This window comes from Tiliqua scincoides, chromosome 1, assembly GCF_035046505.1.
Source record: "Tiliqua scincoides isolate rTilSci1 chromosome 1, rTilSci1.hap2, whole genome shotgun sequence".
Taxonomy (NCBI): domain Eukaryota; kingdom Metazoa; phylum Chordata; class Lepidosauria; order Squamata; family Scincidae; genus Tiliqua; species Tiliqua scincoides.
Genome location: NC_089821.1, coordinates 259079646 through 259106126, shown reverse-complemented (window position 1 = coordinate 259106126; position 26481 = coordinate 259079646). Strand labels below are relative to the sequence as shown.

General features: G+C 41.7%; 1 protein-coding gene across 1 annotated transcript in view; it reads right to left on the bottom strand.

Moving 5' to 3' along the window:
* MTA3 (metastasis associated 1 family member 3) overlaps positions 1–26481 on the bottom strand; it is a 136449-nt gene that overhangs the window by 38012 nt on the left and 71956 nt on the right. The window contains exons 11-16 of the mRNA XM_066611779.1: positions 22556–22614; positions 20897–21021; positions 18036–18184; positions 16625–16847; positions 5416–5502; positions 4412–4561 (exon numbers count right to left, since the gene is read on the bottom strand). Coding sequence (XP_066467876.1) covers positions 4412–4561; positions 5416–5502; positions 16625–16847; positions 18036–18184; positions 20897–21021; positions 22556–22614 — 793 coding nt within the window. The remainder of the gene's footprint in view (positions 1–4411; positions 4562–5415; positions 5503–16624; positions 16848–18035; positions 18185–20896; positions 21022–22555; positions 22615–26481) is intronic.

The window sequence follows — 26481 nt, the reverse complement described above, 5'->3', positions numbered from 1 at the left end:
ACCAGAAGTCTTGTCTGGTCACTTCCAAAGGGCATTCTGGGTCCCGTGGAGGCCAATAGAGTGGGTTGTAGGCCTGGTGTGACCCGGACGCGGCTACAGGGACCTCCCAATAAAGTAAAGTATTGTGGTGCTGCAAGGAACATTACAATGGGCCCAGAGCACATGGAGTTGTGCCCCATTGAAGAGGACAAGGTGGGCTGCAGTGCTGAAAAATTTGGGAACTGCCGATCTAAACTGAAAGTTTTGGGTGTAGATAGATGAGAGAGCAGGGCTGTGGGAGAAGTTGATGAGATTAACAGAGCAGATCAGCCTACTCCCATGTTTTTGAGTAAAACTTCACCCAAAGTTGAATCCAAATGTCTGTGCTCATCTAGGCCAACCCTTGACCTTCAGCAAATAAGAACCTTAAAAATTGATCTGTACGGCATCTGAACTGCTGGAATTAGACAAAGGTCTATTTAATTCATTATTATGCTTCCAACAATGGATAACAGGATGCTCTCACAAGCAAGAATTAAAGGCAGCTAGCACTTTCCTGCCATTGCTCCTCTACAACTAATACACAGCTTTCTCTGAATATGGAAGTTCCATTTTGCTAGCATGAGTAAAAGCTGATGAGATGCCTCTCTGCCATATTAATTATTATTATTAACAGTATTTATATACCGCTTTTCAACGAAAAGTTCACAAAGCGGTTTACAGAGAAAATCAAACAAACAACTAACGGCTCCCTGTCCCAAAAGGGCTCACAATCTAAAAAGATGCAAAAGAACACCAGCAGACAGCCACTAAAAAAGACACTGCTGGGGTGAGGAGGGCCAGTTACTCTCCCCCTGCTAAAAAGAGGACACTCCCTGGAAAAAGTGCCTCTTACCCAATTAGCAGGGGTAATTTGCTACATTTGCAGCATACATTTGTCTAATCCACTGTTACCGGTAAAGCGATGGAATTCAGTGCCACAAGACAATGGCCATTAGTTCAGATGGATTTAACAGGGCAACAGATAAATTACATGTCCTGTGAAATTTCTTTCGAGTGACCAGAATCTACTACCAGTAGGTACATGTGGTCTAATTGTTAGTTGATTGGTTGGCTTTAAGCCAATTGGAACAATTGCTCTCAATTGGGCTCTGCACCTAAGGGAGCCCTATACTAGGGTAATCGCTTCTAGTCTTGAATGCAATTTTGTATTTAAATGTGCTTTCATCTGTTAACTCACATGCAGTTTTTAAGTGCACATTTGATTGCTTTCCATTCTACTATAGAGACACAAAACCTATAATACATTTTATTTAAATCTCCAAGATTCTACAGACCTTGGCTGTGAACCCTGAGCTCTGCAAAAAATGTTTCCAATTGGGCCTTGCAGCTCCTTAGGCTGGTCCTCAGTAGGTGATCCTAAATTCTAGTGTTATTGGCTGGCTCCAGTTATCTATAGAAGAGTCATACTCCACTTTTCTCAAAGAGACTCAAAGTGCCTTACAATTAATAATGCAAATAAAGAATTCCTGGTGCAATTGGATACTTTAATCTTCACATCTTTCCATTCCTCTTTCATTGTGTAGGAGGAAATTAAAAATAGTTTCCTCTTTGGGGGGAAGCAGAGTAGCTTAAGTAGCGAACCCCCCCTTTGGGTATCACCCCAGGGAACCTCCCTCACCTGGTTGACTGCTAATCAATCAAAAAGACAAAGAGGCAATGGCTTGTTAAAGTTGCAAAAAGAAGTTATTTACTTACAGTTCCACTGAGTGTATATTTACAGCATCTGATTAGGATCAGAGGTTCAGCTATTACTTAGCAAGGCCCTAGAACTGCCTCGCCCTGCGTGCCCTGTGCTCAAGATGGCCTGGGTATCAGAGCCCTGGTGTGTGCCATCTTAACAGGTCAGTGGTCAGAGGACAAGAGGAAGTGCTCAGAGGAGAAGGGAAGGATAAAGGGTCAGGGCCACACCCCACAAGGATCACAGAGAGAACAGGTAGAAAGGTCAGAGTCACTGGGTCATAGCTTGACCCCTTCTGGACAGCATCCTGCCCCTCTGGACAGCAGACGGAGTTGCACCAACTCAAACACATTGAGCTTTTCTTCTCTGAATCTGCTCATGATTTCATTCGCTTTCAGTTGAGTGTCTCTGAAGATTCAGCCCTGTCTTGCCATTTTCATTTGAGAAACACATGGTTTAGCAGGGATCACAAAGGCCATTAAAAGCTTCATCACTATTATGGCAATAGCAGCAAAAAGAAATATGGGAGAGCATCAATACTGGAATGAAGAAAAGACACTCCGTGGCACACAAAGAATAAGTTATTGACCCCACTCATTTGAGTCTATTGACTGTTCCTCAGGAGCAACTAATTTAGCTCTGACATTTTGTGGAAGATGATCAAAGCTCTCTTTTTGAAGGGCTAAATCTTCTGTCCTGGAAGAAAGGTCAATAGATCCAGAATGCATCAAGCCAATAAACTATCCTTTGTGCACTTTTGCAGACCATTCCTGGACCATTGCAACCGACTGGTAATGCCCCACCACTGGAGGTTCATGACACTCCAAGACTTGAGCACCTTTCAGAAACTATTATTGGTTAAGTTGAAAAGTAGTGGGGTAGTTTTAGTGAATTTCATCACATTTACTGTGCTGCAGGGTTCTTATCTGTATTACCTGTCATGATCCAGCTATGTGTCTAAAGATAATAAAATAAAGTAGCTTTATAAAGTATTTATACATGCTGCAAACCAGCTGCTTTGTCAACTAGAGAGAACCCAGATAGTCTGGCATTCTGTGATACTCACCATTGCAAAAATACATAATTCAGTTATTTTCCTTTATGCTTCATACTGTAGAGTGACAATTTTTATCTTTATTTTTTTTGCCAGAAGGAGAGTGCAGCAATGGCATTTTTAGTTCCAAGGATCTTGTAACTTGAGATAGAAATGATTCACAGATTTTTTCTTAACACATCAAGATGTCGGGGTTGACTTTACTAGACTTAGGGCCCGATCCTATGGGCCAGTAGTGCTGGCATGTTTTTGGCACCCTCGGAGTAAGGAGTGCTGATGCTGGGCCAGTGCAAGTTAGTACTGGGCTCAACACCGGGAGGAGGACATCGTGCAGCAGTCAGAGGTAAGATGGCTGGCTGTGGTGCGGCCTTTTGGAGCAGTGCGAGGGTATTCTTGGGCAGGAGGAGGGTGGGGCAAGGGTAAGAGGCCTCCTCCACCATATCCTATCCTCTGTGTTGGATGGAAAAGCCCAACACGGAGTTTCTCCAGTCCACGTGGGCAAAATAGTTGCTGCAGACTCGAGGAAGCCCATTGTGGGGCCTGCACCCTTATTCGGGGAAGGGAACAAATGTCCCCTTTCCCCAAAGAGACCTTCAAAAGCCTCTGTGAGGCTGCTGCATGCACTGGTAGCCCTTCAGGCACTAGAGCACCCGCCAGCACTTTGGATTGCGCTGTTAAGCTTTTTCATCGCATAGCAAGAGTTATCAAATGAACTGTCTGCATATCCTGACACTATTGCTGTGGGCTTGGGTTGCTGATGACCAGAGTAAGCCCAGGATCTCCCAGTACCTGTGATGGTGCACAAGATACTGCCCATGGTGATGAGTCAGACTCTTCTCCTTCCAGTCACTAGATTAGAAAAGAAAGTGGGGTGGAGCAGAAAAGAAAGTGCAGGGAGGAGAGGAGAATGGTAGGCTAGGCAATACTTCCCTCTCTTCCAATACATCATATCCCTCTTCCTTGACCTTCCTTGGGGAAAAAAGGTTTCTTGATTTAGCAAGCAACAATCTAGCATGGGGTGCCCAAACCCCAGCCCTGGGGCCACTTGCGGCCCTCGAGGCCTCTCAGTGTGGCCCTCAGGGAGCCCCTAGTCTCTAATGAGCCTCTGGCCCTCTGCTCGCACTGGCCCGAGGCAACTGCTCTCAGCTTGAGGGTGACTGTTTGACCTCTTGTGTGAGCTGTGGGATGAGGTCTCCCTCCACTGCTTGCTGTTTCACAACTATGATGCAGTAGCGGCAGCAAAGAAAAGGCCAGCCTTGCTTTGTGCAAGGCCTTTTATAGGCCTTGAGCTACTGCAATACCTTCATTAATTCATATAAGATCATCTTTAATATATTCATCCATGTAAACTTATGTAAATTTTAAATGCAAATTAATTTTTTTTTCCACTGACCCCGGACACAGTGTCAGAGAGATGATGTGGCCCTCCTGCCAAAAACTTTGGACACCCCTGATCTAGCACATACAAAATTAGCCTACAATGCACACAGCTGATGTATTATCACCCTCTGGAAAAGTAGGGTCTTGAACCTTTGTAATTATAGAAAATAGCAGCACTAGATTCATAGAAGCACATATATGATATTGCCTTAAAATAATGTGCAGATTACAAAAGAATATGTCAGCTTTACACATACCATCCAGGCCGTTATGATGGTGACTGTAGTTTCTCTTTCCCAAAATACTTAATGATGAATGGCCAGGAGGAGCAAGTAACCGCTTTGCCATAGAACTTTGAAGGCTTGGTGCTGACTTGATTATATTGGGCTTCATTGCAGGATGGATCTCTGTCAATTTTTGGAAAAGGAGATTGAGTCCACTATTTCCGTTTTTAAAAGCATGTCCTTTTTTCAGTTACAATCACAACACACCTCAATAACAGTAACAGCAACAATAAGTCAATTTTGAAAACACGCATGCTTCTAACTCATCACATATGGAAAGTGTCTGAAACTTTAGGTTACTATCATCCTCCCAGAAGGGAAGGAAATGGAAAAATCCTCTGTGATCTACTTAAACTTAACTGTTGCTATGAGAACAATGCAGAAAAGGCACCCAACCTTTATAAGGCATACTGCTTCCAGGCTTGCAAATACTTTAGGTGTCGGAAACGTATGAATCTTTTAACAGATCTTTACAGATTTCCAGTTGTTACATTAGTCATACAGTTAACTTGGTATTGATTGTCACTCAGAACTTCCCCCTTCATGGGGCACCAGCAGCCTACCCAGCGCACACTGGAGCAGGTAAGCTGGTGGGTTGTGGGCACTATTGAGAGGACCAGGGGAGGACTGGAGCCAGAAGTGGGCCAGGCAGGGAGTGGATCTTGGTGGCAGCAGTGCATGCTGAGATCCTATTCTCCTTTTCCAGCCCCAACCGTTCCCCTGAGGCTTCTTGGACTTACGCCAGCTAAATAGCTGGCATAGATTTAAGAACACCCATTGTTGGCCAAGCTAAATATGTTTGCGTTCGTTTTCCACACACCACCAGTATTTGATATGTTGTCAATTTGATCAAGCTCAACAAGCATCCCTAAACTAAAAGCAACGTTACGTCACACCTATTATGCTGGAGTATGTTATTTTTTAAGTGTTTAAATTACTGTACTCTCCTACTGTCGCTCTACCCAAAGAGCACTCACCCAAGTATCCAATGATGCATGATAATGATTTTCTAGTGTTTTTAATCTTCAAAGGATTTCTGGCCAATTCACAATGTCTGTCTGCATCTGAGGATTGAAGAGAGAACATTATTTTTGAGTGGGTAGGAAAGGATACAGAATCAGCTGGGGCAGCATTTGCAAAAGGTATGTCAGAGGTTTATTGAGAAGTCTCCTCAATGGGAAAATCAGTAATGACAGACAAGCTTCCTTGAAATACAGTTTGTCCACCACCCTCGCCCTTTCCCTCTGTAAAGGAAGGATGATTCACACTGCTTGGCTCATTTTCTAGATCACACTTTTATTCAGGGCACTAAACTAGGCCCCTCTTTCTCTCCAAACGAGCTGAGAGTTTCCCGAAAGATACCAAACAGGGGCTCTTTGGCAGAGGTTTACCTCAGCAAACCTCAGGATTACCTCAAGTTCAACTCAGGATTCACTTAACTGCAGATTGGGTCTGCAGGGGCCTCCGACATGTGCCCCCTCACCTCCAGAGGGTCCTCTTTAGCCCAGCAGAGGCCACGCATGTCCATCCACGGCCTCTGCCAGGCTCAGACTGAGCTTTAAAGTTTAAAAAATGTGACTTCTGGTTCCTCTGTGAAACCAGAAGTGACCATTTTAATGCCTTATTAAACGGACATGCACAGCCTCTCAGAGGACTTTCCAGAGATGGAGCTCCCCTCGCCTCTGGAGGGTGGGTGTGCTCCCTGGTATCTGCACTTTCAGTTAACCCCGGGGGGTTCTGGGGCATGCCTGTACATAAAAGAAAAAAGTCATTTCACCAACATGTCATTTCACCAACACACTGAATTATTTAAAAATGAAGCCTATCAATATCACAACGCTTAAAAACAACAAATAACTGGTGAACAAATGACCATTTTTGTGCAAGTCAAAGACAATCAACAATGATTTAGAAATAAAAATAAGAATGGAAAGTAGAAAGCCCTTCTGTTATGCCAATATATATAATATATAAAACCTATTTACTGCAGCAGTGAGACAGTGTTGTGTAGAACCAGATACACCAGTTCATGTTTCATTCTGTCTGCATTTCTTTTTCCTTTTCTTTGCAATGTATTATAATGTTGGAAGTTCCTGGAAGTCCTGTTAAAAGCTCCACGTTTGCTTTCAGTAGTCATCTGGAGAGTTATGCTAATTCTTGGAGACTCCAGGAAAACCCTGGGGGGATCGGTTACCCTATTCACACAGGTGGGCCAGCAACTAAATATCCCACCCTCTCCCCATAACTTTAGTTCAAGCCGTTCTGAGTAGCTTAGAACTAGTGATTACTTATCAGGCTAATGTACCGGACAGAGTTGTTGCAAGGAACACATTGTAACTTTCCCAGGCATCTTCAAGCAAGGGCATGGAATACACACGATACGTTATAGGAAGAGTTTGCATCTCCTGACATGCTGATCAACACCATTGTAACTACCATAGCAGAAACTGTAAGAACGTGCTCCATTGACTAGACTAGATTATTTGGGCAAGAAAGGCCTTCTTGGAAGTGATCAGAGCACATTGTCAGAGCTCAAGAAATAGAAGTGATCACAGCACATTATCCTTAAAGAAAAGAAAGGATTTGTTAATAATCAGCTTCCTACAAACTTGAAGCTTTTCCAATGACTGGGCATAAATTAGCTAAAGAAAAATGCAAAATGAAGCGCCAAGATTTCAGGGGCAGAAGTTAAACACCAGCTAAACTTTTAAAACAGTGTAAGTTAATTGATCAGTTTAAATCCCTTTTAAACCACAGAAAACAGTAGCACCTAAAAATGCACAACTCTGGTTGGATTGCATCTTCTCTGTTTGTAGTTACTTGAATATATGGAGACTCAAAGCTTTTGCTTTGAAATTGGTCTGCAGGTTTTCTTTTAACATTAGGATTTTTAATACTTCAAATTTGGGTTATGACACTGTATCGAAGTCATTACACAGGAGAGAATTGTTACCTGGTTCCAGGCAGAAGATTTTATCCATAAATTAGATTGGATATAGGAAGAATATTGCATAATAAAAGTACTTATCAGATGACTCATAGCCTACTGAGAGAGGGTTTATTTGAAGAAAGAAAATGAAGCATGGGTAATTAACCTCAGACAGTCCATAAAGAGCTGTAATCTGGATTGAAAAAATAAATGGCATTTGAACCTCATCACACTGTCATTAATAGGTTAGTCATGAGATCAAAAGAAGAGGAGTTCATAATGATGTTGTTTAACAACAGTCCTATATATGTTGACACAGAATAAAGTCTTACTGAGATGGATGTAGCTCACACTTCCAGAGAAGTGTGTTTGGGATTGCCAAACTATTCTTGATCAAATTATTCCTTTGTTTGTGTTCAAGGAGGCACCAAGATTCTACTACCCCAGCCTCTGTACAGAGTTGGAAGGCTAAGATGAATGCTACATTTTTAGAACACACTTTGGTACCTCTAGAGCAGTAGTTCTCAGGTGTTTAGCACTGGGACCCACTTTTGTAGAATGAAAATCTGTCAGGACCCACCAGAAGTGATGTCATGACTGGAAGTGACATCATCAAGCAGGTAAATTTTTTAACAGTCCTACCCACACTTACCCAGGAGTAAGTCCCAATTACTAGCATGGTTAAAAGCATATGCATAATAGCCTGTAAAAAGTACAGAGCTGAAACATTTCCCTAGATGCAGTCACATACCATGGTAGCATCAAGTCCAATATATTAAAAATAAAATATTGAAATGAATGGGGACCCACCTGAAATTGGCCCGCGACCCACCTAGTGGGTCCTGACCCACAGTTTGAGAAACTCTGCTCTAGAGTGATTATTCTGGAAGACATGCCTCATTATATCTTTCACACAGAATTATGATGCTCTTGTAATCATCTGAACACCACATACTGAGCATAGCCTTCAGTTTATCTTCATGAGGAGGACTATATCCTAAGATGTCATGTGGGGATATCCCAAAGTGCTCCACTATTCAGTTTTCATGTACTCTTTCTGGAGGAGGTTCCTTCACATGTTGATTCCTTCTCTCTCAGGGCCTAATGCTTTGTTACTATTATGGCAATGCTGCTACTACAAAATGGTTGCCTTACCAGGGTCTTTGTAGCATCAACCATTTTTCAAATGTAATGTATTAATTTGGTCCTTAACAGGACACACTTCCTCTTCCACTCTATTGCCTTCTTTTTTTCAGAATCAGGTCATGGGAAGAGTAGGAGAAGTAGCAGGCTCCAAATAGCTTCTGAACACACCCCAAATTCAGGCAACTATGCAGTGAAATAATGATGGTTGCTGTATAAGGTACTACATATGTATAACAATAAGGGCACATTCCTAACCAACTTTCCAGCATTGATATAGCTGTCCAATGTGGAGTGCACTGCATCCTGCAGTGGGAGGTAGTCAAGAGGGTGCCTCCTCAAGGTAAGGACATGTTATCTTACCTTGGGCCTGCATTGCGGCTAGGTCAGTGCTGGAATATTGGTTAGGATTGCGCCCTAAGACTGACTGGCTTAATTTTCAGGAATGACTCCTTTATGGCCTTTATTTTCAGGAATGACTCCTTTATCCTTTTCATGAAAATTCAATGGACTAACGTTTATCTTTTCCCCACATTTTTTCTTTTAGGTAGTCCTATCTGAACACACTCCCCACACAAATCTAAGGTTGGAATCCTAGACACACTTCCCTGGAAATAAGCCCCAACGAGCACAAGGGACTTACTTCTGAGTAGACATGGCTGGGGTTGCAGGGTAAGCCTTTGAAAATGCAATTTAGAGTTCTAGCATCAGCAAGACAAAAATTCAGCCAGCCTTGCCTCAGCCAAAATTCAAAAGCAAATGTAACATTTGGTATTTCAGTTATCCAGCATGAAAAACAATAGCACTCCATAATCTGTAGTGGCCAAAGATACATTAGTGGAAACAGCTGCAGACCTCCACAGCCGCCCCCCCCCCGGGGCAAAGCTCTGCGATGGCATCCCCCTGCAGGCTGTCACCACCCCCCAGTGCAAAAATCCGCCACCCCTACTCACCAGAGGCTCATGGAGTCTTGCGCGACCTCCGCCCACGTCGGGAAAGCCTCCCTGATGTTCCCCGACGCTATAAACTGTGCTTCCGGTATTCCGGAAGCACAGTTTCTACCCCCTGCGAGAGCCTGCGAGAGGCTTCCGCAGGGTCCTAGTGGCCGGTGCCTGGGGCTTTTGCACCGTCCCGGTCTATGACAGGTGCGCAACAGAGTGGAAAAAATAACATATCTGAAATCTGTCACCTTTCAAGAGGAGGTACTTTATATTGGTATGGCCTAATCACATATGAGAAACAAAAGATCTCGGGCACGCACTGTGAGAATGCCAGTGTACATTTTATTTTGCTTGATTTTATATGGGTATTCTGTGAGAGTTCTTACGTTGCAAGCTACTAACACACAATAAAACCCACGTGAACATCAGACTCTTTAATTTTTGCCAGTAACTGCAGGATGAGGAACAGGTAAATGTGTGGGGAAACTATCTTAAAAGAAAATCTGAGGGAAAGACATTCTAAATTGACAGGGACAACGGGGCATTGAAACCTAGCCCCTCTTCTGCCCTGTACTTTAGAAGAGGTCTTGGTTTAACATAGATCTGGGAAACATAAGAGCTAAAAGGGCAACAGCCGTCTGTGAGGTCCTTTTGAGGCCTCCCAAGCCAGAATAAACAACTGAAAAACCTGGCAAGAGGCCTTGGCAGGTTTACGGAATAGACATTACCAAGCCACTTCTTCCATAGCAAAATGCATCCATGTACTGAAAAGGAAGGAGAAAGAACTTATGTTCTTAATGACCCTGTGATGCAACAGATAAGATTAGGGCCAAATTAAGATGGTGGCAGATACCCATATTTAAGCCTGAATCTGCCCCACTCATAGAGAAGTACGTATTTAAAATAAATATCTGAAGCTGGGTGCACAGGCAGGGGGTGCTAAACTGTCATTTTTCTGCATCTTGCCTTCTCTTAGGTGCACTTGAGCTCTGCTGCAGAGGTCAGATTTGCACAAGGAAGCATGCTTGGGGGGAGGCACAGCAGTGGATGTAGGAGAAGTCTGATGTTAAGGACAAAGAAGAGGAGGAGGGTGGACTCAGCTCCTGAGCTGCAGCTTACTTCCAGTCCCCATTGCCAAACACACTTTACTCACAACTCCACTGAGGGAAAAATTCTCTGGGAAGGGTGACTATGTGGATATGAAGCCAGACAGGGGATGGCTTCGCAAACCATGTAAGGGTGACCCGAACCTTGAACTCTTAGTGGCAGTGGCAGCTATCAGAAAGGGTTAGGTGGAGGTGGGCATGCAGGAACCAGGACAGGATTTTGCCTCAGGGTTCAGCAACCTAGTGCTTCAAGCTTATGCACTGGCCTATTTCTACGTGACTGACATAGAACAACTTCAGTGTTTTTCTTTGAGTGACCTTTATGTTCTTCTCTGTGGTTTTTACCTCTTATGATGTCAGTCTTGGTTTCTGAGAGACTATTCCAAATTCTGTGGCTCTGTTTTGAGGGCAACTGCCTGTAGCAATGAATTGTCTGCCCCTACCCCAGCGGAAGAGGAAAAAAACAATTTGTTACTATGGTCAATGGCCCTAGAAACAGAGCTGCAGAACCTAGAAAGGTTTTTCAACTATTTTCAACACTGTGCTCCCCTACTCCCACAGTGCATCTGCACACTTTTCGCAGCACACCAATGTGTCGAAATCAATGACAGAGTATTGCAAACAAAACAGCCTCCCCATACTATGCAATATATCCTACAGAACAACCTATTCTTCTTTATCTTTTTGGCATTTTTGCCATAATCAATGATATAAAAGTATTATTATACTAAGTCAAAGACAGAACAAAGTTCCATTATAAAAACCTAATCATATCCTATTAGCCTTAAGACAGGCATAATAGAACTATAAATTGCTAGGCTCCTTCTGAATTCAGAATTTCCATCATAATATTCAGATTATTTCCATCATAATATTCAGAATATAATGCCTATTTCAGTAAACCATGGAGTTGTTCTAACACTCACAAAAGCCTAGACTTTAACTCCTTCCCTACCATCTCAGAAAAATAACGTATGTAAGTTTTACCCTTTAATGTCTCAAAATACCAGCTCTCTATTTTTGGACCCTCCTGGGTTTTCCACGGTTTTGCAGTTTAAAACCTTGCAGTGGTGATTACATTAATTATTTGGAACCATATCTGAAACAGTGCTTATAAAGAGGCTTAAAGGAGATCTGGAAATGGTATATGAAGTGGTGATGTCACCTCTGACTCACTGCCTTCCCGACTGCTGCTCCCCTCTTATTTCTGGAGAGGAAGACCAAGCTCCTCCAAAGCACATATAGGGAGCTGCAGAGGGTGGCATGTTAGCACAGGGGAAACAGCATGCCATCTCAGGTGCCAGCAAGTCTTAGGCCAGCCCTACTACCTTTGAAAATCACAGTCAGGCTAAGTAGATATGCTGGAAATTGAATCTGGAACCTTCTGCTTGCAAAACATGTACACCAAACTAAGGAATTCTCTTCTGGCCTACAAATCTCCTCTCTTCCAGCCTTGCAAAATACAAACTCACTCCAAACTCACTTCAGAGCTCCTGAAATACAATCAAGCCTTCAAAATCAGGAACAGGTGGTATAACCCTTAATGCATTTATTACAAAAGCCACCATGGCTTCTGAGGTCTTTCAGGTGTTTGTCCTTTCACTTGAAGGCACTTTCCCATTCTATTTGTAATCTCTCATTAACATAGGGTTATATTTCATTAGGAGTTATTTTGTGGAGCGGGAAGTTCTCCATTATGCACTTGAAATGTGCAAAATGGGAGTGTAGCAAATAATTTGAGATATTTTTGAACGCAAAATGAAACGGCCCAGCAGGACTATTCTTTTCTGGGAAACACTTAACAAATTTTTTTAAAGTTCTAGCTCCAATTGCTCAGTACCAAAAAGAACTTCCTCCAGCAGAACAATGAGAGGTCTGCATTTGGCCAATTCACATATAGCTGAATGCCATTTTCCTCTGTCATTTTCTTTGAAACATAACATGGTTCATTTCCGTACAGAGCTCATTAGCACGGACAGCAATGATTCCAGCTTAGAGCCCTGCTGTTAAAAAACAAAAATGGCAGGAAGAAATTCCTCAAACTATGTTCAAAATCAATTCTGAAACTTTTCTTAACTATAGTAATCCTTGATCCTGAACTGATTTACCTGAAAGTAATTCCCATCAATTTCCAGGTAGGGTCAAGACACGTGCCATATTTGGAGAGCACTGAAGCCCATCTGGAAGCCTTCCACCACTTCATTCAGTTAAAACATATACACATGAAACATTCTACATGGGTGGGGCTATACAGAAAACAATAAAAACTTCCACTTTGTAAATGTTGTATTACCATGTCACAGAGCAGAACCACAAATATGCCTGCTGACTTTAGTTAACAGTGGGTGCCCTGGTCCAGTGTTTTCCCTCTTTTGGGGGGGGGGAAGCATGTTACAGGGCCTTTTGTTTGTTCATGGCAGTTTGTTTGTTCAGCCCTGGAAACCAAAGAGCACTATAGTCCTATAACACTGCTGGGATACAATCTACTCTGTATCATTTAAAAACCCTTTGCTGATAGGCATGCCACCAGCAATGCTGAGGAAGTAAGTACACTTTGGGCGCAATCCTACCCCCTTATGTCAGTGCTTTCCAGCACTGGCATAGCGGTGCCAATGGGACATGTGCTGCATCCTGCAGTTGGGTGTCACTCACGGAGGCCTCCTCAAAGTAAGGGAATGTTTGTTCCCTTACCTCAGTGCTGCACTGCCCTTATGTCAGTGATAGAAACCACTGACATAAGAGGTTAGGATTGCGCCCTTTGTGGCTAAGAACTGGGCATATAAATCCAAACAATGCATGACCAATCTGTGACTGAGCAAGCTGATTGCAGTCCATGTGCCATGATGCCTTGCCAGGGACTTGACAATTCTCCTGTTTTTGCAGGCAGGTGACCAGGAGACATTGGACATAGGAGATTATTGGACCAGGAGATTATTGGACATAGGGCGCAATCCCCTGTGCCTTATGCCCAAGTCCCTTGGGCCAGCATAGGATGATCGCAAACGTGCCATAAAGCACGTTTGTGCCTCCGTGGGAGGAAGCTGCGTCGGCGTATGTAGATGCGCCGATGTGCGGAGGCCAACAGAAGCCTTCGTGGCAGCTTCCTCGCCGCCGCTTGTGTCGTAACATATCAAAGAGCTATTCTCAAAGTCAGTGGAATCTACAATTACATAAACACAGTCTGGACAATTAAATGTTTTTGTTTTTTTTTAAAGAGGTGAATCAAAATTGTTCTCATAGCTATGTTTGGAGTAGTCCTCAAAGTAATACTAAATAGTTTTTATCTGTATTTATTAATTTCAGTGCCACTTATAAGGATTAAAATATACGTTTCTCTGAAATGAATGGAGGCGGCATATTAGCAGTACTCAATGGAATGAATCCTATCACTGTAATTCTATGTTTACTAACATATTCAGACATGATTATTTCAGCTGCGTAAAGGATTAAGATCTGCAGCGATTCACACAAAGCAAAACATCTGCTCTAGTGGACATAATATAGACTGCATTCACATCAAAAGAGGAAAGCCACAATCCACACCAATACTCTTTTTTGAAACAACATCTGCATCAGTCAATGGAGTCAATGGAGAAGCTTATCCAGGAACCTTACCTGTGAAGCTTGAGTGCCCACAGAGTGCTGGTGGGATGCTTTGTTTCTAATAACCATTTTTCCCCCATTTCAAAGCAATATTAAAATCCAACCTGGATAAAAATGCATTTCATTCTATAAAAGTGCTACTTTGAAAGAAAAGGAATAAGCAAAGCCAAAACAGATCAAACAATAATGTGAAAATCTATACTGTATGAAGCAAAGATCCATATAAATGAAAACAAAGAGTATAATAAAACAAGAATGCCATCAAAGTGGTTTTCCTTTCAAAGGGAATGTTTAAGTGAGCAAAAAATGGTCAATCCTCAACTTTGCAAAAAAGGAGCTGCTTTTCTGCTTTTTTATTTCAAAGCTCTAATCAGGTTGATCAGCACCCAGAGCTGATTATGGTGAAGCAAACAGAGACCTGTTAGAAAAGAGACAGATTTGTACCTCTGTCAAATATCCTGTTGGGAAAGGTCTACACTCTACACTTGACAGGGATATCCCCATGTTGAATTCCAATGCATTTCAATGTAAGTAAGTGTAAAGTCATGCACATTGGGGCAAAAAATCAAAACTTCACATATAGGCTAATGGGTTCTGAGCTGTCTGTGACAGATCAGGAGAGAGATCTTTGTGTGGTGGTGGACAGGTCGATGAAAGTGTCGACCCAATGTGCGGCGGCAGTAAAGAATGCCAATTCTATGCTTGGGATCATTAGAAAAGGTATTGAGAACAAAACGGCTAATATTATAATGCCGTTGTACAAATCTATTGTAAGGCCACACCTGGAGTATTGTGTCCAGTTCTGGTCGCCACATTTCAAAAAGGACATTGTGGAAGTGGAAAAGGTGCAAAAGAGAGCATCCAGAATTATTACTGGGCTGGGGCACCTTCCTTATGAGGAAAGGCTACGGCGTTTGGGCCTCTTCAGCCTAGAAAAGAGACGCCTGCGGGGGCACATGATTGAGACATACAAAATTATGCATGGGAAGGATAAAGTGGATAGAGAGATGCTCTTTACATTCTCACATAACACCAGAACCAGGGGACATCCACTAAAACCGAATGTTGGGAGAGTTAGGACAAAAGAAAATATTTCTTTACTCAACGTGTGGTCGGTCTGTGGAACTCCTTGCCGCAGGATGTGGTGACGGCATCTGGCCTGGATGCCTTTAAAAGGGGATTGGACAAGTTTCTGGAGGAAAAATCCATTATGGATTACCAGCCATGATGTGTATGTACAGCCTCCTGATTTTAAAAATGGGCTATGTCAGAATGCCAGATGCAAGGGAGGGCACCAGGATGAGGTCTCTTGTTATCTGGTGTGCTCCCTGGGGCATTTGGTGGGCCGCTGTGAGATACAGGAAGCTGGACTAGATGGGCCTATGGCCTGATCCAGTGGGGCTGTTCTTATGTTCTCCCTGTCTTATCCTGTATCATGCACAACCACTTGACCAAAGTCATGGCATAAGTTTTCTCATGATCAGCCAATTAATTATATGAAGCAAAGATGAGGAAAAACACAACATAAGATCAAAACAGTGACCTTGCACACTACAGAGGGAATGTAGTGGGGGATGGCTGCCATTTTGGACAGAAGTACCATGTCTCCTAATGCTTCCCTTTCACACTCATTTACTTGCATGGATCACCCAAGCTTGCATCAACATTGGCTTTCTTACAGCCAAAAGCTCTTCAGAATAATGTACAAGTGGGTTATTTTTAACCTCATCTTAACATCATACTTATTTCCCTCATACTTACATTTTATCCACTGAAGGCTGCTGCACAGTAACCATTTTCAGGTATTTTCGAGGAGGATAACCAACATGTGCAGGAGGAGCTCTGTTGTGATAGACTCCAACCCAATCTATGCACATTTGTTTCCTTGAGCCTAGGCTCATTTTGAACGTAAATGTGAACATGTTAAAGAGGCAGGAGCTATCACCAAAATGCTGCCCTCCTCCTACATGTGTTTGTTATCAACACAAAGTCTAGAAAGGACCATGGGCACTGGGTTATACTGGTTTGCTTCTAAGCCCATATGTTTCTTCAACTTTGCAACACATCACTGAATTGGTTCAAAGCACCTTAAAACAGTATTTTCCCCCAAATATGGCGTGTTTTTATGAGATACAAATTGGTTTTCCACCAGATGGTGTTAAAGGAAACATGACGACAGCATATGAGGTATGTATACAAAACTATGATCATTCTCTGTAACTCCTTTTGAAACCTATTTTTATTATTCAATCAAATACTAAACTTACTTTTCTAGAACTTGCAGAACTTTAAGTAAATTTTCTTTGGTGACAAGTAAGACAAATGAAAATAAAGATTAAAAAAAACACAAAGGGGCTATAGACAGAAATGTGTTTATTGCAAAAGGAACAAACAAACAAAAAAAGGACAACAGAAGGTGGTTGGAATAATGGCACATTAATCTAAGAATTTAGAAACATCTTACATTCTGCCCTAATGGCAGCACAGTTAATAAGGACAAAAGGTCTTCTCGCTGCCTGTTTCAGCTGAAGGGTATTTCTGCAGACCTGCCGGGCAAGCTTAGTCAAGTATGTAGTATGAAGGAAGAAAGACTGACGTGTCTTCACAGCAGATTTTGGGCTGCCGGTGTTCCGGACTGGTATTCCCTGAGTTGCCTGTCTTGACATGTGTGTTCTAATGCATGGATCCTGTAAGAAAAATAAATATTCAGATAAAAGACTGATGATGCAATCCTATCCACACTTATGAATAGACATGTATAGGATTGGGCTCTAAAAGTTTTACTATTTGGGAGCTCCTCTCTCATTCCTAAATTACTGCCTTGTTATGAGGCTTATACCTTCTCTGAATCAGAAGCAAACACAGTCACCTTTCTACCACCACTGTACCCTCCAACAAGTAACTTGGCTTTCTCAAACACATCATTAAAGTCATTCATAGAAGATCAGATATCAATGTCTAGGCCATGAGAGCTAAATATACTGCTAACAACAACTCCATGCACACAACTCATATAGTGAATGCCATTCAATGGGGAGGACAAATGGGGACAAGCATATACCATCATGCCCTATAATGAGAATCCACTGCAGTCTGGCTGGTGCTGTTGGAGACAGAAGGTTGGTCTAGATGGACCTCGGCCTGATCAACCAAAACAATTCTCATGCTCTTTATTTTATTATTTATTTAGGATACATTTTTCAAAACAAGTGAGTTCTCAAAAATAGAGAATTAATAGTCTCAGTTATTAATCTACTAATTCATATTTTCTGCTGTTTTCGTGTTTTCATACACTAAAACTTCCAAAGTAAACCATAAAATAAATCGGCAGCGAACACAGAGGATAATACACACCAAAGTAACTTCTATAACACTTGAAAATGAAATGCCAACTTAAAAGGAAACCTTTAATAGCCTATCTAAACAGGACAAATTCTCAGATCTGGCAAGTGGTCATGAATTTCCTAAACATGGGATTGAAACAGATAAAATTCAGCCTGTGGAGGAGGGGCATATTTTGATATTTGCCCCACTAAATCTTCTGTGAAAGTATTTTAGGTGAATGACAAAACTGTAGGGGAGGGAAATTTTGCCTTCTTGAGTATATGGATATAGCCATCTATCTACCACATCGAAGAAGTCATGCACTGATACTTTGACCGTTGTTAACTCAAAGGAGCCCAATATACATTTGCAAGGGAAAATAAATCATCCACAGAAGTAATTCCACATAATGAAAGGTACTGTGTGCCACCAGAGCAGCAAAATTAACTGTGCATTGAAATCATGGCATTCTGCATAATCATAACAGCATGAAATGTTCAGCACCAACAGCACCTTACACTATAATCACTGCACAATAAGTAATGCCCTACCTCCGTTTGACTAGGAGAAAATCTGTCTTCATTTGTCAGTGTTGGCATTTTCAGGCCACCATATTTCTTCCAATATATCCAACAAGGAGCACATAATCTACACTGCATGTTGGGTGGACCCCAAGAGTACCACTGTTGAGACTGTGTGACTGAAAGGTGAAGATAGTGAAATTCAGTTGATTGATGCTGCATTAATCTTTTAACAAATGCATATTCTTACATATATAATGTGAAAGTATGTTGCTGTAAGAAATATATACCTGAAAATAGAAACAGAATTATTTCCACTCAAATAAATAAATAAATAAATAAATAAATAAATAAATAAATAAAACATTTCATTTTGTTGTTAATATAAACCTATTGTCCTAGTTATCTGAAAATCTAGGGCATTTAGATGACAAATGCATTCCATACGGCAGGGATGCACAATATCTGAGCAAGATAAATGCTCCCTGCTTAGAATTGCAACAATAAGGGAGAGGAGGAGTGAAGCATCCAGCAGCCCACAATATGTTCTTTCTATTTTTTATATCCCACCTTTATACAACAGAACTGCATCCAAGGCAGCTATTCAAAGTATTATAATGAATTATAAATGAAAAACAAAGTGTTAGATAATAGCAGTTCTCAAAACTTTTGGTCTCTGGGACCCGTTCCACTCCTAACAATGGTCTCGGGAAGCCCCAGGGCTCTGAGGTGCACACATTGAGAAACACTGTTCAATAGTATACAATAATCATAACAAGAAACCATAAACCAGTTGTTGGAAGTAGCATGCATGCAGAGACAGATCTAAGTAAAAGCCTGCTGGAAAGGACAGTTTTCACTGCCTGTTGAAAGGCAGGAAGTGATGGGGATTGGAGTAACTTATAGGGTATTCTATAGTCAGTGCACTACCACTGAGAAGGCCCTGTCTCTTGCCCCTACTTCTCAGGCTTCTGCCTGCTGATGAGAAGCTTGATGTAGACAGCAGGACAGAAACATGTGTTCAAGCGTGTCTAAACACTTCATTCTACCAGGACAGAATCCTTCTAGTTTAGGAAAACCGACATACTGGCCTATCAGCAGAGCAGAAGGGATGGCATTGTACCTTGCTAACATAAAGGCCCTCCTTGTCTGTTGTTTATACAATTGGTGTAATCTCTGGGTAGATAATAGGAAAATGAAAAAACAGCAGGGAACACGTGGTGTTTGCCATGCTAAACAATTCCCAACGTTCAATATCTAAAGTTCTGTCTCTAATGACCCTAAGTGTAGTGGCATATCCTAGCATGCCTAACCCCCGCAGTATCTAAACCTATCGATTTTAACTTGGCATAAAGTTCTGAAACCTCACAAGGCAGAATTCAGTCCGATAGTAGTTGATTTAAAAGGCCATCCGTATCCAAGTTAAAAAAGATGCCCATTCAGGATCTGGCAGATCTTAACCAACCCTGCGTATTCAGCCTTATGAGATCGGTTTCCAGGCACAAGGCAGAATAGGGGATGCAGCAAAGTATATCCAAAATTTTCTGCAGGAAAATAGATTGTTTGTGCTCCGTAGAAAGATCTAGCACCTTAAACCACACCAGGATGCCATAAAGGGCTTGGGAAATAGCTTTCGCCTTAAATGCCTTAAGGGCAGTCAGTACATAACTACCACCCCTGGGTAAGATAAAATTTTGTAATTGCCGAGGAGGAAAGTTTAGGTTTGTTTATTACTGAATGGCGATGGGGAGCCCAAGAATGTCTGTAGTGAAAGATAATGCCCAAGTATCTGAACTGCTGGACTTGCTCAGTCCTGTTACCCTTACAAGATCATGTGTAGGCGTTCCACCTGTTAGCAAAAAGATTTAGCATAATTGATCTCAAGCTTATTAGCCCATAGATATTCAACCATTTTGTCAAGCAATCTCAAAGGGCCCATACGGGAACATGAAAGGAGAACCATACAATTATAATAACATATCATGATAATAACAGCGGAACCCAGTGGTTGCCAAGCTTTGGACACTGACTGTTCACTCTCTTCAAGGCTAAAGCTAAATCATTCACAAACAGGTTGAACAACAAAGGTGCCAAAATACAGCCCTACTTTTCCTTTGTTGGTAGCTATTAAATTCCCTGATGGGGAACACCGAACCTTACAGGATGTGTCGGTATACAAAGACCTAATCAGAAATAAGAGTCTTATCTATTCCCATCCTATTGAGTTTGGTCTATAGTAGGTTTCAATCGACTGAATCAAATGCTCCCTTGAAGTCAATGAAAGCCACATATAGTCTTGATCTGGATACTTTGACTTGCTTGTGAACAATATGAAAATCAGACAATTTTCAATGGTAGACTTACCTTGGTGGAAACCCGTCTGCTGAGGCCAAGTATATTGCAAGATGTTATCCGGGCCAAGAGCTTATTGTGTAAGTACCTCATGTATACCTTGCCAACTACTGACAGCAAGCTAATAGGCCTATAACTGGCCGGGGATTCAGTCATCCTTTTTAAAAATCAGTACAATCACTGCCATAAGCTAATCTTTGGGTATGGATCCTGTTCTAAAAGTAGTGCAAGAAGCTGAGCCCACCAGTCAGAATCACTTTTGAGAAGCTCCAGAGGTACTGCATCCGAGCCAAGGGCCTTTTCCAATTTTAGATTGCCAATTAACTGTTTAACCTCTTCTGTTGTCCCCAAGGGTCATACAGGGAGATCTAAGGTAAGTTAGTCAGGATGGCCTTCCTTTGAACAGCTTCTAACCTGAAAAATTCTATCACAGCATTGCACCAATGCAGGAGGAATTTGGGCTACAAAATGAGTGAGTAAGTGAGTGAGTGAGAGAGAGCACTCAGGTACTGTAAAGAGACAAAGATATTCTTACTTACTGTAGCAACTTTCACAAGCACGACCTATTAACGAGTTTTGGGCCTGATGAGGGGTTCCAACTGCTCCATTCATGGCACTTGGCTTCCCATTACTGCTGGATATTTGACTGGGATTTGGTTTGTTGCTTTAAAGAAAAATGCATGTATGATCAGTTGCCCTAACAAAATGAGTTAAGCAATTCAACCAAACTAGCCCGTATAGAGTTCTATTCCTTTTTTTTCCAGGACTTGTGTAATAATAACCATCCCTAAAGGCACACAGTGCATTTGCCTCTGTTTAGAAAGCAAAAGGTCTTGAAAAAAGCAGGTATATATCAGCAATCAACTACTCATGAGTGAGAATCTCAGGAAGCTTTTGACACCCAATGATCTATTTTATATTCTAGATTCTTCTGTTGCAGTCATGAAAATACCATTGTTCAGTTTTCAAATGGATTCTTACTGAATGTAAAAATATGAAACTATTAAAAATTGTTACAATTAAGATACTATTGACATAGGGATGGCATGTACAGTCTGTAATGACACCCGCACATCCCTTAATGTGGGGGTCTAACAAACCACTCATAGCTTACTTAAGTCCTCGTTCCTTCTTCTCAAAATCACCTAGAGCAGATGTTCTCAAACTGGGGTGTTGTGACGCCCCAGCCTGGGAAGCCCTGCCTCTGTCCCCTTAAGGGGCAGAGGAAGGAGCAACGCAATGATACGATTCCCAGAATTGTGCTGCTACCAGAGAAAGGAGTGTTTTTTAAAAAACTTACTTGGAGCCAGTGCTGGAGTCCTGGGGGTCCTGGGAGTCCTCTGCAGAGCTTCCTGTACCTCCAAACAGCTAAAACCAACCAAAAACAGGCACTTCTGGTTTGTTCAGAAGTGCTCAGTTTGTTATTTTTAGCTATCTAGAGGCATGGGGATCCCTGTAGAGGGCTTCATGGAGCCCCAGGGCCCCGGCGCTGGCTCCAGGTAAGTAAAAAAAACTCCCTCCCATCCCCTGCAGCAGTGCAATCCTGAGGATTGTGTTGCTGCTTTAGCCCCTCCCCCCTTATCTTGGGTCTCAAACTCCCAAGGAGTTTAGAACCAAGGACTGAGAGGAATGAATCAAGATAAAGAGGTTTCACCTCTTTTTTTTACCTGTTGCATCAAGACAAAGTAGGGATTATATTGTTAATTTTACAATTACAATTTTCATTAGTCTGCAATTATTGGAGATCAAACTACACGGTCTTTTAAATATGTGCTTATTGCTAACATGCAATAAGTTTTCTGTATTTTGATGTAGCAGAAAAAAGCAGTATAATACATATTGAAAATACAAGCTTAAGACCTGCTCTCCTCATGGACAAAGCAGGGTGGGAGGGGAAGCACATGAATACACAACTTGTACTGCCTCATACAAATTATGAGCAACCATGAAATGCTGATGTGTCAAAACCAGTCCTGAGAGAACTATGCTACAATGAATGTTTGCATCAGCTGTTCTACATAAGGAATTAATTGTAAAACACTGGTTTGTAAATGTCACCATTGATATTATTAGGCTTTACCCACCTATGTGGCATTTTATAGCTTTTATAAATGCTTGCTCAATTTAAAAAAAAGACAGGATTTGATGTCTAAGCATTTTGTGTTTATTTAAAGAGTATTAATGTTTGCTATACTTACTAGGTTGGTATGTAAACTTGCTTCAATTTACTTTCTGCTTCAGCAGCTTTTAGACGTTTCTGGTAAAAGAGATGAACAAATTTAATATTCGCACAAATTTAATATCACATTTCCCCTTCAACAACATGATGAACCTGCTTAGTCTTTAAGATCAGCTGCTTCGGAGGCATTAGTCAAGGTGCCTCCACCTTCAGAGATCAGGCAGGTGGTGACTAGTGCCTTCTCTGTGGCAATGTTCCACATTTAAAGTGTTTTATGGAAGAATCTCTTGGTAAGTGACACAAACATGGCTACCTTTCAGGTAGCAGTTTAATACAGTTTTATTTGTCCATGCATTCTAGGATTGATTTGCTCTTGCTGCATCTCTGCTCTTATGATTCTTAATAATGTTACTCAACTTTTTATTGTACAGGTTGAGTCTCATTATTCGTAAAGTTTCCATTCCCTGAACCCATGTGGATGGCAAAAAATGCACTACAGCAAATCAATTTAAAGAACAAGTTCCTTTGCTCCAGTGATTGAAAAACAGCCTTGCTGACCTTTTGAAATGCACACAGAGGCAATCAGTCTCTAGGAGATAGCAATCTCTCCCCTCACCAGGAGCCCCAGCAAGGCAGAAAGAATGGCTTATAATCACTTCCATTTAGCCTTCTTTCATGTGCTGAGGGGGAAGGGAGGAGTGAGAGAATGATTGATGGATGGTCAGTGGGTTGCCCTCTCTTGCATTAATGAGACTATTGTTAAAGGATTGTTTAATTTTAAAGGGTACTTTTCATCAAGTTGATAGAAAAATCTGTGGCTACTTAGGTTATATCTGTAATCACTTGCATGACTGTTTCTCCACAACAGTAAAAAGCAGTTTTTTAAACTGTGATTTTAAAAGGATGCATTTTTCCCCTTCTCCAGGGATCAGCACATTCCTTCTCATTTGCAGGGGCCATTCCTGTTGAGTCAAATCCGTGTATTAAAAAATCCATGTATAACAAGGTTGGACCTGTAATTGCATTTTGTTTTCATGTTGTGGGGCATGTTGAAGACTAGACAGTGGAAATGATGGAGCCAAATGTTTAAAATAAATAAATCAACCTTGAGAATCCAAGTTCATCTTTATCATGGAAGCCACCACCTTGAATTCATCACAGCATTCTCAGTTATGCTATCAGCTTATTTGCATGATTCCAAAATGACAGCATCAATAGCATCACTTTTCTGAACCAAATTCCACCTAGTGGTTCTAAAGGGGTTTTGATAGAACTGAAACCACAACTGAAGAGAGAGCTGCTTCAAAGATTCCAAGGAATCAGCAAGAGAAGAAGTGTGAGTGGTGTGTGTTTCTTTTCCCCATGTGTCAAGTCCTCAGCCAAATGGAAAGCCTGTGGTCCTACTCTCTGCACCGAACAAATGTGCATCTCACTATGAGAAAAGTGCACGCTCCTCCCTTCTCCTTCAGGCAAGACTTGGAAACATGGTATCAGGACATGCAAATTAGTTCTTTGTTGCAGCTTCTTTGGAATTCACAATGCAGCTCTCACCACATGAACTACTGCAGTCATTTTTCAACCACTGGTGTGCTGCAGATGGTATGCAGATGTGCCACTGGAGTTTGGGGGAGGATCATTTGTTAGTAGGGGGATGCGAGCCCCTGCTGTCAGCACAGTGTGCCTTGTCAATTGTCAAAAAACTGATGGTGTACCTTAACTGTAGTGCCTTATCAATGTGCCATGAGATGAAAAAGATTGAAAATTGCTGAACTAACAACTGGAGAATGTAATGGAGATCTCATGTTTGTCTGAACATAAGATTTTCCTGACCTTGCAAAACAGATTGTACTGAAAAGTGTAGGTATGAAGGGGGGAGGGCAAGAAGCTGTTTGTAAACCCAAAGACATTTCCTGATCTCACCTTCATATAAAGCAGGAGTGGCAAGCCCCAGCCCAGAGGCCATTTGCAGTCCTCAGGGTCCCCCAATCTGGCCCACAGGGAGCCCCCAGTCTCCAATAAGCCTCTGGCCCATCAGAGACTGTTGGAGCCTGTGCTGGCCTGCAACTGCTGGTCACAACCACCAGATGTTAGCTGCGGGCCGAGCAAGGCCTTTTATGGTCTTTGTGTGTATTCTGCCTTTTCCTGGGCATTATTTTACACACACACACACACACACACGCACACACACACACACACACCCAATTGCTTTGGAACAACTTATGTCTTCATGTGTTTCTGGCTTGGTCTGTATGTTTTCACTATGCAAGAGGTGTGTGTGGCAAACAGTTCATATAAGAACATAAGAACAGCCCCACTGGATCAGGCCATAGGCCCATCTAGTCCAGCTTCCTGTATCTCACAGCGGCCCACCAAATGCCCCAGGGAGCACACCAGATAACAAGAGACCTCATCCTGGTGCCCTCCCTTGCATCTGGCATTCTGACATAACCCATTTCTAAAATCAGGAGGTTGCGCATACACATCATGGCTTGTACCCCATAATGGATTTTTCCTCCAGAAACTTGTCCAATCTCCTTTTAAAGGCGTCCAGGCTAGACGCCATCACCACATCCTGTGGCAAGGAGTTCCACAGACCAACCACACGCTGAGTAAAGAAATATTTTCTTTTGTCTGTCCTAACCCGCCCAACACTCAATTTTAGTGGATGTCCCCTGGTTCTGGTGTTATGTGAGAGTGTAAAGAGCATCTCCCTATCCACTCTGTCCATCCCCTGCATAATTTTGTATGTCTCAATCATGTGCCCCCTCAGGCGTCTTTTTTCTAGGCTGAAGAGGCCCAAACGCCGTAGCCTTTCCTCATAAGGAAGGTTCATAGTTCTCATGTGGTTCTACACACCTGAATTATAGTTCTCATGTGTGTTATAAATAAGCTCAGTAAAATTTATTCATTCATATAAGTTCTGTCTAATATATTCATTTATGTAAATTTATGCAAATTGATATGTAAATTAATTCTTTTTCTCCTGGCCCCCAACACAGTGCCAGAGTGGGTCCTCCTGCCAAAATGTTTGCCCATCCTTGATGTAAAGTATCACTGCATCCAAATGGATTTTCAAGAGACTTGCTGTCTGAACAAAAATGTTCACTGTAATCTGAACTTAAATTTACATTGAACTGTGTACACTGTCTGAACTAAAATGTACACTGTAACGATGTAAGCCTTTTAAGTTGCCTGGGGAAGAAACAGCATTTTAGTGCTCAGTTCAAAAGCCCCAGTAATTGCCACACAGTTGGGCTTCTACTAACACAATCCACTGAAGGGTTTGAACTGTTTGCATGACCGCTACTATACTATAGTATTCTATTCACAAAGTTGTTTGAGTTTATTACTTATAAGCCTCTACAGAAGAATACATTGAACAATACTTTGAAGTATATTACTCAAGTTATATTAATCATGTCAGAAATGCCTATGGCTTTCTGTCCAGTGTAATGGTAGCCTAATGATAGGATGGCCTCAAATATGCATTTGCCTTCCACGTACAATGTAAAAGACTTTTTTGAAGGATCTAAATAGTAGTATTATCATTAAAGATTGATTTGTGAAATGCCTACATCAAAACAGAATAATTTATGACACTCTGAATCAAAGTGTAGTTACAACTGAAGGTGTGTTGCAAAATAAGTTGTACAGCAGCATAACTTTCAGCACCAGCATGCTTTCCCACAATGACACCTACTGATTTGTACAGCAAAACTATGGGCCAGTCTGCTCCTTGTTTGTTCTTTCTTGGGCCTCTTAGTATGAAGAAAAGTACTATCTATGCACTTATAAGGAACTGTTAGAACAACCTGGTACCAACTTAAAGACCCACAGTTCTGAAAAGGAACACCACATGACAGAAGTGTTCCTAAGTCACACTTGCAACATCATCAATTCAAGAAAACAAGGAATAAAGTTAAATAAACAAATCAAATTACAACA